General features: G+C 40.0%; 1 protein-coding gene across 5 annotated transcripts in view; it reads right to left on the reverse strand.

Moving 5' to 3' along the window:
- Positions 1-2,335: 2,335 nt before the first annotated feature.
- LOC307002624 (transmembrane protein 255B) overlaps positions 2,336-13,423 on the reverse strand; it is a 31,640-nt gene continuing 20,552 nt past the window's right edge. For 3 of the 5 annotated variants that reach the window (XM_079620429.1, XM_079620428.1, XM_079620427.1), the window contains exons 8-9: positions 4,933-5,070; positions 2,339-3,337 (exon numbers count right to left, since the gene is read on the reverse strand). In XM_079620429.1, the coding sequence (XP_079476555.1) occupies positions 3,179-3,337; positions 4,933-5,070 (297 nt within the window). In that variant the 3' untranslated portion in view covers positions 2,339-3,178. Of the gene's footprint in view, positions 3,338-4,932; positions 5,071-13,423 lie in introns of all 5 variants that reach the window. The other 2 variants (XM_079620426.1, XM_079620430.1) reach the window with 2 other exon arrangements.

Genomic DNA, 13,423 nt, shown 5'->3' on the forward strand with positions numbered 1-13,423 from the left:
AACTCGTACAGATTGGACGCTTGGACAGGACCACTTGGTGTCAATTTTTAACGCACAGGGTACCTTTAGCATTATTTTTTGACGTGCAAAGGAAAAATCCTCCATTGCTTTCAGTAGCAATTATTTTTATTAACATTAATTCTTTCATAAATATTTTTGGAACACCTAATCCCATCCCTACCCTAAACCTAACCATTTATCAACCATATAAAACATGTAAAATGCAAATAAGAGTACAGTCACAGGTATAAAACTGACCAAAAACAGTAAAAAAGTATTGCTAACAACTCTGATTGCATTCCAAGACTTCTGAAGCCACACAGTAACTTTATGTGAAAGAATAGAGTGGAACTTAAGAAACTTATGCTGTGTTCCATTTACTTTGGAAGAAGGATGTCCGAGCTGGGAATGATGTCACACCCGAGTTGAACATATTCCAGTATATAGGTCGAAAGATGTACACAGCCAAGCAAACCTTTTTTTAAGCTTGCCCTATTGGAATTCAAAGCGGTAATTTGCAAGGATTATGCCTAAGTATCATGTCCACAAATATAGTTGGGATAGTTATATTTATTGAGGTTATTGAGACGCAGACAAACAGAAGTGCTAATAAACAATATACTGTTTCACTACGGTTGATGTGCTGAGCAGCCATATTGGATTCCCATTCACAACTCCCACTTGAGGGGGCATTCCTACTGGGAACTAGAAATGTCCTACTTCCAAAGACAAATGGAACACACTATGAATCGCTGAAAATGATCATCTCATTCAAAAGATATACCTGAACGTTAGCATGACACATATGGTCATGAGACACATAGCCAATGCTATTTCATGATCAAATCTGAGGTGTGCACAGGATCTGAATGTGCGTTCATGCCATGTTGGAATTACCGTAATTTTGAGATTCTGACATTCATATCCATGTAGAACTTGTGATTACAACTTGTAAAACTCAGAATTTTCTCAGAGCTCTGACTTGTACCACCTCATCGTGCAAAGTCATTTTGCTGTTCGTAGTGTTGCCATAGAACTGCATTATTCTGAGTTTGAAGAATTGAACAGCTCCGTGTACAACGTTGACATTTCGTAATTATGACATGGTATGAACGGCATGAGCTTTGCGGCGGAAGGAGACGGTGATAGCTTTTGGCTCTATTCCTCACACAAATCAATCGTTTGGCCTCAGAACACATGGGATATTTGTACTCTTTGTACTCTGTCTTTTTTACAATTTGTAAAAAATTGTTACTGCAGTTGTCTGCCAGTTATATCATGTGTTCTATATTATAGAATATACAAATGGGTTATACCATCTAGCATCTATACATGGAGCTGTCAAAAGACGTCATCTGGTGGACTTTAGCTGAAAATTAAACAGAGAGATCTGAGTGTAGGTAACATGTGGTAAGAGTAGGCTACACATAATTTACATATACTACCAATATTGTAACAAAGCTGGTTGTAACTAGACAAACATAATCTTTAAAGGAACACTCCGACTTTTTGGGACTTTAGCCTATTCAACTTATCCCCCAGAGTTAGATAAGTCCATACATACCTTTTTCATCTCCGTGCGTGCTATAAGTCTGTTTGACGCACCCACCGCTAGCCTAGCTTAGCACAAAGGCTGGATGTAAATGGTTGCAGCTAGCATACTAATCCAAATAAGTGACAAAATAACACAAACATTTTCCTAACATGTTGTGATTTGTATAGTCACAGAGTTTACAAAAAACAAAGTCACATGAGACACAGACATATTTTAACCGTATAAATACTGGGAACTATATTCTCAGAAGGCCAAGCACTGCTACTTGGGCGGAGTGATAACCGCAGCACCTGAGACGCGCCGTGGTGAGGAGCAGAGAGTTCTTTCAGAGCGCGTCTCAGGTGCTGCGCCCAAGTAGCAGTGCTTCCGCCTTCAGAGAATATAGTTCCCAGTATTTATACGGTTAAAATATGTCTGTGTCTCATGTGACTTTGTTTTTTGTACACTCTGTGACTATACAAATCACAACATGTAAATAGGAAAATGTTTGCGTTATTTTGTCACTTATTTGGATTAGTATGCTAGCTGCAACCATTTACATCCAGTCTTTGTGCTAAGCTAGGCTAGCGGTGGGTGCGTCAAACAGACTTATAGCACGCACTGAGATGAAAAAGGTATGTATGGACTTATCTAACTCTGGGGGATCAGTTGAATAGGCTAAAGTCCCAAAAAGTCGGAGTGTTCCTTTAAGGTTTGGAGAGATCCGTAAATGACAGAATTTTATTTGACCTGCTGTTCCTGTCATATTGCTCCTGAAAAAAATGATTTAGAAAAAAATCATGTAAGCATAAGCAAAACATTTTTTTATTATTTTACTGCCAAGTAGGCTAAATAACCTTCGGTATAAAATATGAACTTCTTCTTAAACATGGGGGAAATGCCCTGACTTGAGCACAAAATTAAAGTATAAAAGACATAAAACATTACATGGAAACATCAATTCACTTTTATAAAAAGAAACATCATGTACAAACATCTAAATTAGAATTTTGAAGGTCTGTTTCTATCCCTCAAGTTATTAAGCGGATGAAATAAATGACTGTGATTTTGAAGTATGGGAGAATAAAACATATTGATGAGCTAACTAAAGTTAGTCAGTGGTGAAGTTAGTTCAAACTGAGTCATAGTCTACAACTGATTGTAGTTAGTCCTTTGTGTACATTTTTCTTTAAATTAGCCCTGTTATAATGTGATATATTTATTGTATATTCTGCAGCCATAGTCAGAACTAGACTCTAATTCTGCATCTTAATATCACCTTAAAGACAACATGAAACGGAATTAGTAATGCATTTCTCCAGTAAATGTCTATAATGTGGAAAACATATAACTGAATATCCTTCAGGGTTTGATCATGAAAAGTAGATAAATACAATTAGTTCATATTATTATTCTCATCTGCACAGGCTTGCAGCAGAAGAAAAAAAAAAGTGGTTACAGAGGTAAAGAAAGTAAAAAGACATTTTAATGAAAACAACCAGTTTTTCTTGAGAATAACATGCATGATGAATCTTGCACAATAAGACCAGGGACATTTATTCAGAAAGCAAACAGTCCATTTTGATTTCATGTTGTGTTTAAAGGGAGTGCAGTGTAAATGTCTTTGGTCTGGATCCAGATGTTCTAAGCTGAGAAGCTGGAGGTCTTGTAGGGTAGCAGGTTGAAGAGGGGAGCGAAGGGGGGAGGGTTGGGCTGTACATGGGATGTATCTGATGATCCTCCTGGAGATACACTAGATCCTGCTGCTGCAGGGACTGCTGGAGAAACATAAAGTGACGCCCTCTGGAAGAAATATGGAGAAAATACATTACTAATCATCTTTTCAGCTTTTAAATTTCAGTATACAGCTCCAAAAGATTCAATGAAGCGAAGTGTGCAGAGAACAGTTTGCATCAGCAAAGTATTTCAGTGAGCCCAGAATAGAAACATTGGGTTAAATGGTTCATTATCTATTTTAAATTTCAGTATCAGTATCAGTACTGAATACAAAAATATATTGACAATTAGTCCAGATTCTGGATTGGAGATTCTGGAATTGTCTTGAATTTTAGGGCAAAATGAGATGTTGTCTTGGTGGGCTGCTCATTCACATTTAAAAAGAAAAAATTCCAATAGTTTCCCAATGTGAACAGTTCTTAAAACAACCATTTTGTCTTAGCTTGAAGAAGAATTTAATAATCTAAAGTACTTTTTTCCATTATTAATAACCTTTTGTGCAGTGGAGAGATTTCAATGTTAATGGGGTCCTATTAGGGTCTTTAGTGTGTAATGTTGCTGACTGTTGATGACAAAGCACAAAGTCACTCCAAAGAGAGTTATTCTCTATATCAGTGTCACTGTTTCTGAACTCCCTGAAACACCGCCATTGTAGTCTTCAGTTTTCTTCTGGGAACAAACACCTCACAGTATTCCTCATTTAAACAATTCCCGCCCAAGGCATACGCAAAAAAAAGTTGCATTTGTAGTGTGTTGAAACTCGAGGTTATGGTAACATTTCCATAACAAGATCGAAGCGGTTGACCAATCACAACAAACAAAGCTGACCAATCAGGGCACATTGCGCTTTTCTGAAAGAGGTGCTTCATAGAGAGCGGAACTCAACAGAGCGTTACTGACAGACTTGGAAGAGAGGTGCTGCATACATGTAAAATATGTGAAAAATAATGTGTTTTTTTAACGTTCAAGCATGAAAACCTATTCTAGTAGACACCAAATACAAAATTAAGACTTTTTAAGAGGGCATAATATTAACTTCAGTGAACTATAGATGGCAATAAAGAACCTTTATTTATAAGAGTGTTGTATAATGTTCATATGGCTTGTTCATGAATGATGAACAATCATGTCGTAATGGCATAAACATGGATCACACGGTCCAATGGCTGTTTGTTTATATATGCAGTGACCATTTTCTGTTTTAACTCAGTAAGCCATATTATATTATTTTATTACCTTATTTGTTGTGTTCATGATGAACATACCTAACATCTTATGCTTAGCAATGTGTGTTTAAGTTGGCCAGAGGAACTTTTTGCGGTGATGCTTCCAAGAGCAACTCCAGATCACTCAACAGGGGTGAGGGTGCTGGGAGATCCATGATCTGGGATTGGTTGGACTTCTGGCTGGTGTTCTCGGCAGGGCAGGGGTGTGATCAGGACAAGCCCAAGGATCAGTGTACTTAGGCACAGTTTTATAAGGGAATGCTGTGGGATTTTGGACTGGGATCATTCTGTGAGTATGCATCGCATCACCAGGGGATTTGATAGGGAGTCTCACACTCATTTTTACGGTGCACAAAAAGTCTGCAGATTAAACTGAAGACCATGAGCGGAATCTGTGTGTGTGTGAGTGTGTGACTGTGAGCGTGATGAACTGACCGGGTAGAGCTGGTGTCCTGTGTGTGTGTTAGGGTCCATTAGCAGGGGTGCAGTGGGGGATGAACAGTTGGCCCCATCAAAGGAGAATAAAGATGAACCTCTCCACTGGGACACATCAAGACCGACCACCCCACTCCTCTGGCGAGAAGAAAAAAAGTGTAAGCATCATCTCTGGTTGCCGTATGCAATCTCAATAGAATATTTATCCAAACAGTTTCTTAATTGCCCCAGAAAGTATAGTTTACTTCTGCATTCCAATCCCAGAATTATGTAAAGGGCCCATTGTTTATTTGTATATTTCTGTTGAGCAGGGAGATTATGTGTATAGGAGCCAATAAAATCATGTTTTAATTTGATTTATTATTTTCCTACTCAGTATTTTTGTCTTGGTTTCCGTTAAAAGTATCTTAACATTCTTGAGAAGCAAAATTACTTAAGATTTTAAGTCTTGTTTTCTGAAAAAATTAAGCGAGTTTGGGTTTAAGATGAAAAAAGTGGGGTCAGAAAAATAAACTTAATTTAAAGGGAAAATAAGTTTATTTTGCTTACCTCATTGGCAGATATTTGTTTTAAGCATTAAGTGTGTAAATACTGAGGAAGAAAATAATTGAAGTGTTTATAAGTGATTATGCAGGTCTTAAGTTTTGAAACGTCTTAAAAAGGTATTTAAAAGTAATAAAGTCATTAAAAGTATTAAACTAAAGAGATCAGCATAAAAAAAACTGCATTGTTTATCCTTTTGATCTTTCATTCAATTTTTTTTAAATAACTTTTCATTGAGGTAAAATAATTGAAAGTGGGGAGAAAATCACACTATGAAATGTTTTTCTCCAAAACATGTTGGCCACAATTATTGGCTCCAATTTATAAGTACAATATCTCTGAAGTATATTCCCATTCATATTAACATTTTTAACACAACAGGGTAACCAGGAACATGAAATTGTTTAGCCATGACTAGTATAAATATGAGAAAACACAAAGGCCAAATTCTCTTAATCATCCATCACAATGAGTAAAACCAAAGAATATAGTTCTGATGTGCATTTCCATTTCCATTCCATTTCCACAATCGCGGCAAAAATTAAGAAGTTCCAAAAAACTAAAGATGTTACAAATCTGCCAGGAAGAGGACCTGTGTCTATATCGTCCTAATGCACGATGAGGAGTAAAGTTTGAGTGGCCAAAGACTCTCCAAGGATCACAGCTGGAGAAATGCAGAGATTAGTTGAGTCTTGGGGTCAGAAAGCCTAAAAATGTGATTTCCCCCCACTTTAATTTCTTTTACTTCAGTGAAAGTTTAGATTTTTTCCATTTTTTAAAATGAAAAATCTAAAGGATAAACAATGCAGATTTAATTGTACAGCCATCTTTGATTATATTTACCAAGGGTGCCAATCATTCTTGCCATGACTGTATAACCGAATGCCCGTCTTGGGGAACTTTCATTCAGCAGCCGTCTGAATTGGCACAGTTTCCCCCAATTGCTGAGACACATTTCTTGAAAGGATTACCACATTATTCAAAACTATTAACACAAAGCCAAAACCACCAATTCAATATCGCAAACCTCAAACGTTTAAGACTAAATTAAACACTGTGTTAAATTTTTTTCAATCCAATACAAACACAAACGATCAAATACACTGAACACAATTACACATTGTGAGACATGTTTAAAAGGGTGATGAACTGAGAAATAAAATTTTCCTTGAGCTTTTGACATATAAAAGGTCATCATACTATAAGAATATCCTATACGTTTCAGAACTGAAAACTTCCTTGTTAGTCCAATAAAAGCTTTTATTGACATCAGGCACAGCGAACGACAGGTTTTTAAAATTGGGGATCTATGACGTCAAAGGGTATCAAACACCGCCTCCGCAGAAGAAGATTGACGCCTACTTCAACACCGCCTATTTAGCCCCGCCCACCGATTCGCGCATTACATGAAACTCATAATAATATGCAAAACTGTTATCAAATCATAGCAGTGGGCGTTTACTTCCAAGTCTTCAATGCGGCACGTCCATAAAAACGTTTCAGGAGCTAGGCTCAAAACCAGGGTAGAAAATATTCTATACTTATTAATTTTTATGTTTTTTAATGTAAAAACCAAGCAAACGTCATAAGTTGACCTCAGACAACAATATAACATTTTTTAAAAAGCCAGTTCATGACCCTTTTAAAATAATTCACAATTTCAGTGTACCATCTTTAAGATGTTTCTACACTTCGACTGGAGTTAACCTGTGTCAAATTCAATTGAATGGACATGATTTGAAATGGCACACACCTGTCAATAAAAGGTCTAGCAGCTGAAAATACATTTCAGAGCATAAACCAAGCCATGAGGTCATAGGAACAGGGTGCAGAGCTCAGGGACAGGATTGTGTCTAGACACATATCAGGGGAAGACTACAAAAAGATCTGCTGCATTGAAAGTTCACAGTAGCATAAAGCCTACATAATCCTTCTTTGAAGAAGTTTGGAACAACCAGGACTTTTCCTAGCGTTGGCCTTCTGGCCAAACTGAGCAATCAATGGAAAAGGGCCTTCGTAAGAGTGGTGACCGATGGTCACTCTGGTTGAGCTCCATGATCATATATGGAGATGGGAGAAACTTATGGGAGGACAAACATCACTGCAACACTCCACCGATCTGGGCTTTATGGCAGAGTGGCCAGACTCAAGCCTTTCCTCAGTAAAGACACATGAAAACCCTCTTGGAATATGCAAAAAAGCACCTAAAGGACTCTCCGACTTTGAGAAACAAGAATCTCTGGTCTGATGAACCTCTGTTCCAAGCGTCATGTGTGAAGGAAACTAGGCACCGCTCATCACCTGCACAATACCATCCCAAAAGTAAAATGTGGTGGCGGCAGCATCATGCTGTGGGGGTGTTTTTCAGCACCAGGGACTGGGGGACTCGTCAGAGAAGGAAAACTCAAACCAGAAAAATACAGACCTATCCTTAATGAAAACCTAGTCCAGAGGATCTGCAGAGAAGAATGGCAGAAAAATGTACAAAGCTTGTTGAATCATACCCCAAATGACTTGAGGCTGTAAAGGTGCTTCAACTAAATACTATCACGATTTCCAGTCACCGCAAAACTAAACGAGTCTTGGTGCGTCCTCCGAAGGCCACGCACTTCTAAGGATGCGGCCTTCAAAGGATGCAGCCCCTGAATTAGGACACAACTGCTGTGATGTGGTGCTGCTGATGAGGATGATTGATAGCAGGTGCGGGTGGTGATTGAGTGTGAGCTGCAACAACTTAAAAGTAGCCCAATTCCACAGGAAAACCTCGGACTTGGCAACACTAAGGGTAGGTTGCATTAGAAGGATCCTTCAAATTGGGAAAACCTATGTCGCGCCACTGTGACACAATCGGCCTTCAAATACAGTCTTCGGAGGATGGAGCCCCTGAAGGGACACAGCTAGAGTCTGGTCTCGTCACTCTCTACCGAGTGTATGGACTTACCTGACTGCTTAACTGCCTTGTGGAAATGTACCCCTTGTGATCATAATAATCGTCTTCCATGCACTGAAAATCTCCATTCCATACCCGCAAAGGACAAAGAAACTTGAAATTATCAGCTAACTCCGTGACTTTTTCTTATACTGTTGGGTTACCTGATTCATTCTTTGTGTTTGCACATTACAATAAAGAACTGGTATCTTTGAATCAGCTGTGTCCTCTTCTGACTCTGAAAGATAGATTGTATCCTTATTAACTGCTTCAAAGATGGACCAGATGACAATTTCTGTCAACAAAAAATGGATGTGTGACACACAATTTTGACCTCGTACAGTGGTGGTGTGGTTCAATACATACAGTCGTCCTGAGTCAACCTTAAGTCTGTTCTTGTCAAAGATCCACCAGTTTTCTTCAACCAGCATGGCTACCAGGCCAGCCTCCAGCCATCATGGCCGCCACGCCAGAGTATCTTACTATTCCCCAATCCAGGAAAGCAACATATCCAGCCCTTTCCCAGGCAAAGAAGGCTGTGCTCAAAAGAGCGGATCCTCCCCTCATTTATGTCAGGGCGTCTCTAAAGAAGCACTCCACTCATCAGTTCAGAGTCAGTTCGAGAAAAAGAAATTCCATAATCCATTCCAGAGAAAGAGATTCCAAAGGTCTGTTCCAGAAAAAGAGATTCCAGAGTCTGTTCCAGAGAAAGAAATCTCAGTGTTGGCTCCAGCCCCTGAGCACAGTCCAGTGTTGGCTCCAACCCCTGAAACCTCTCCAGAGCCTGCTCCAGCCCATGAACTTGCTAAAGAGCCTGCTCCAGCCCATGAACTCGCTCCAGAGTCCTCTCCAGCCCATGAGCCCACCCCAGAGTCCTCTCCAGCCCCTGAGCCCACTCCAGAGTCCCCTACAGCCCATGAGCCCACTGCAGAGTTCTCTCCAGCCCATGAGCTCACTCCAGAGTCCTTTCCAGCCCATGAGCCCACCCCAGAGTCCTCTCCAGCCCCTGAGCCCACTCCAGAGTCCCCTACAGCCCATGAGCCCACTGCAGAGTTCTCTCCAGCCCCTGAGCCCACTCCAGAGTCCCCTCCAGCCCATGAGCTTGCTCCTGAGTCCTCTCCAGCCCCTGAGGCCACTCTAGAGTCCTCTCCAGCCCATGAGCCCTCCCAGAGTCCTCTCCAGCCCCTGAACCCACCCCAGAGTCCTCTCCAGCCCATGAGCTCACTCCAGAGTCCTTACCAGCCCATGAGCCCACTCCAGAGTCCTCTCCAGCCCCTGAGTCCACTCTAGAGTCCTCTCCAGCCCATGAGCTCACTCCAGAGTCCTTACCAGCCCATGAGCCCACTCCAGAGTCCTCTCCAGCCCCTGAGCCCACTCCAGAGTCCTCTCCAGCCCCTGAGCCCACTCCAGAGTCCTCTCCAGCCCATGAGCTTGTTCCAGAGCCCACTCAAGCCCCATAGCTCAGCCAGGAACCAGATCAATGAAGTTCTATAATGGTTATGAATATCAATGAATCAGATCAGACCAGATAAATTATGTTCTATAAAAAGTTTTCAATCAAAGTAATTGAGGATGATCTAAGATCCCTCGTCATGGCCACAGGGCTGATCAAAGATCCCTCATCACGTCCATGGAGGCTGATCATAGTTCCTTCATTACGGCCATGGAGGCCGATCATAGTCAGCCAGCCTTCCGGACTTCAGCTAGTCAGCCTGCCCTCCAAATATTTCCAAGCTAGCCCTCTATCCAGACGTTCTCAAGCCAGCTAATCCTCCAGACATTCTCAAGTCAGCCATCCAGCTTGCATGTGGTGGTCTCCTGCTCTGCCCTGGGAGTCTTCAGCTCCACCCTGCATCCTGGAACGTCTGCTGGGGATTCTACCCTGGCTCATCCTGTCCGCCTACTGGGTGTATGGACATACCTGACCGCTTACCTGCCTTGTGGATACATACCCCTTGCGATCATCATCATCATCTTCCTTGTACTGACAATATTCATTCATCTATACAAAGAAACGTGAAATTACCAGATAAGTGATGACTCAGTGACTTTCTCTGACACTGTTGGCTTACCTGATTCATACTTGTGTTGGCACATTACAGTAAAGAAATTGTATCTTTGAATCAGCTGTCTCCTCTTCTGACTGTGATAAATACTGAGTTGAGGGTATGAATACATACTGACACAGTGTCAGAGATATTTAGCTGAATAAGCAGAAACCATTTAAACGTTTACAAACATTTCTCTTCAACACTTTAAAGATTTACCAGGAGGATAATTTATATGAAAAATAAGCCCAGAAGTTTCTCTTCATTGTGCTCTGCTGACAGATTTTTAAAAAGACCTTCCAGCGGTCCAACAGATGTGCAGTGTTTTATGAGATTTGCGGTCCAATATTGTCCCACTTGAAGTCTTTAAAGCAGCACTCTTTTGACCTTTGTGAAAAAATGGACCAATGTAGGTAACTGTTTTTCATTCTTTTGCATAAGTGTTTCCAGAAGAGCATCTGCTCACTATTCTGATGAGATTAGATTCCTAAACAGTGTTTCAATTCATCTGTCATTTCAAGTACTGATTTAGATATGATTGGGATCTTTGTAGTTATTACCAGGGTGGAAGTGTCTGTTGACTGGATGTCAGTATAAAGGAAGGATTACACCAATTGTTATTTTACCCAGGAAGTTCAGTAAAAGTTCTAAATTATTTCCCATGCATACAAAATAGCTTTAGTTTCAGTATTCCAGTGGTTCTCAATTCCTGTAAGGGAATTTTATCAGATGAAGTACACATCTAATATAAACAAATTGCATACATGTTCATATTAAATATTGCAACAGACATCTAGCACACAGTTTATCACTTGAAAATTTATTTGAACTAAATAATATTTTCATATTTATGTAAATTCCCTTAAATTACATACACATTAAATAAAAGTATGGTAATTTATATTTATTTATATTTATGTCATCATACCTCAAACTTCTCTAATATGCAGTACTGAATTTTTGTCTGTGTTTGATGGCATTGCAGCGTGTTCCGAATGAACGAACTGGACCAACATTTTTGACTGACAGTGATAACCATAGCAAAGGAAGGGACAGAAAATCTAAATCTAAATCTAATCTAAAAATCTAATTTGTCAAAATAGATCTGCGTATTAAGTTCTGCAGTGTAAATGCAAAATCTTGCCACAGCAATATTGAAAAAGGAAACAAATCAGTGATGGCTGAATTATAAAAATGTATTTAGCCTGGGTTTCTCCATGCTGCCTTGCGCGCAGCGCGATTTTATTCACGCTGCTAGGCAGCCTGGATTCCATGGACCAGATTTTCGCCTCAACGAGGGGACCAATCACAGAACGGGGAGGGAGCAGCAAGACGATGAAGACGTCTATGCGACACACCGAAGCAGTTTGTTTATATCAACATGTGCACTGCAGATTTACCCTCATGTTTGTCTTGCACAAACGGAAATAGTCGCTGAACACCATCGTGTACACATAAATCTATGACCCATCGTCTTCTTTCTCGTCGAATTTCTGTCGCTCTACGTATGTCATCTGGTATAATTGAAACGATAGGCTATGAGCTACGTACAGGCGCATTTGATAGACATTCGTAGCGCCCAATAAACGGCTCTGGGCATTCGTAAACCACGCCTCAAATACGAGAAAATTAACATGTGGTTCCCAGACCACTTCTCAATGAGACGAGGTCTGACGTTAGCCAGGCTAACATTTCATATGACCTTTTTAATAGTTTGCAATTAACAAGCACACACACACACACGTGCACGCGCGCACACACACACACACACATACACACATACACTTACACACTTTTTGGTCTCTTAGCCAAGCACGATGCTTAGCACAAATCAAATAAAGCCCTCCACTCAAGTAACATCATCAGTCAAACATGATAAAAGCAGCATTATGTTCTGCGTTTCTATTTGCAGGAGAAACTAGAAAGCTTGTTTGCATCAAGGACAAAGAAAAATACACAAACATCCTTGAGGAGAATCCGTTTTGGTCAGCCAAACATCTGCACTTAGGCCAAGATAGAATTTGCTACAGGAAAGAGGACAATTCATAAATATGTTGAATTTCCAATCCTTCAACACTGGAGGATTACTAAAAGCAAAGTGGAATATCTGCAGCTGTTTTCTGCTTTATCAATAAACAAAAGCACAAACAAAAGAATGTCACCACAGATTCCCAAGAGATCACACAAACTTTCTCTTTCTTTCTAATTTGAGAATGTCACGTTCAATTAAACACATGCCAAATATGCAGGATGCTGGCGTGTGATGTGAAAGCAGCATTATATAAGGATTACAGAAAAGGATGAAACAATTAAAAACCTGTAAAAAAAGATTGGTTGTCTTCTTACAGACGATTCCCTTTTGATCCTCTTCTCTCGCTTTGTCTAAAGAGTACACATTATTACTTGATATTACCTTGTTTTTTGTGTGTTTTTTTGGACAACATGACAATTTGAGCTATTTTAGATTGCAGACACACGAAGCACAAAGCATACTTTGCTTGTCCGTGTTACGGACAGTGTGTGTCTACTGAACTGGGTTCTTATTCGCACTATTAATTAGGCTCTGTCCCAAATTCCCAAATGGCACACTTCATGTGCACTTGTGGTCTTGTGGACTTACAATGGCTGGCGTGTACATGTGTCCATCAAGTACACAAGATTGATTTGGGCATTAAGTTTAGGCTTTTAGATCACTGGAAGCCAAAATCATAACTGAAAATCAAATTCAATATCGCCCACACCTAGCAGAGATTTGTATAGGTGTAAAACAGCTTACTAAATCATTGGAGATCTTTTTGGATTTTAGTTTAGGGTTTCTCCATTTCTCACTATTAACTAACTATTACCAATGACTTTTCCCTTAATAAACTCCTCTAATTACGGCTTATTAATAGTTAGTATGGTAGTTGTTAAGTTTAGGTATTGGGCCGGATTAAGGGATGTAGAACATGGCCATGCAGAATAAGGCATT

This window comes from Phoxinus phoxinus, assembly GCF_949152265.1.
Source record: "Phoxinus phoxinus genome assembly, chromosome: 8".
Lineage (NCBI taxonomy): Eukaryota > Metazoa > Chordata > Actinopteri > Cypriniformes > Leuciscidae > Phoxinus > Phoxinus phoxinus.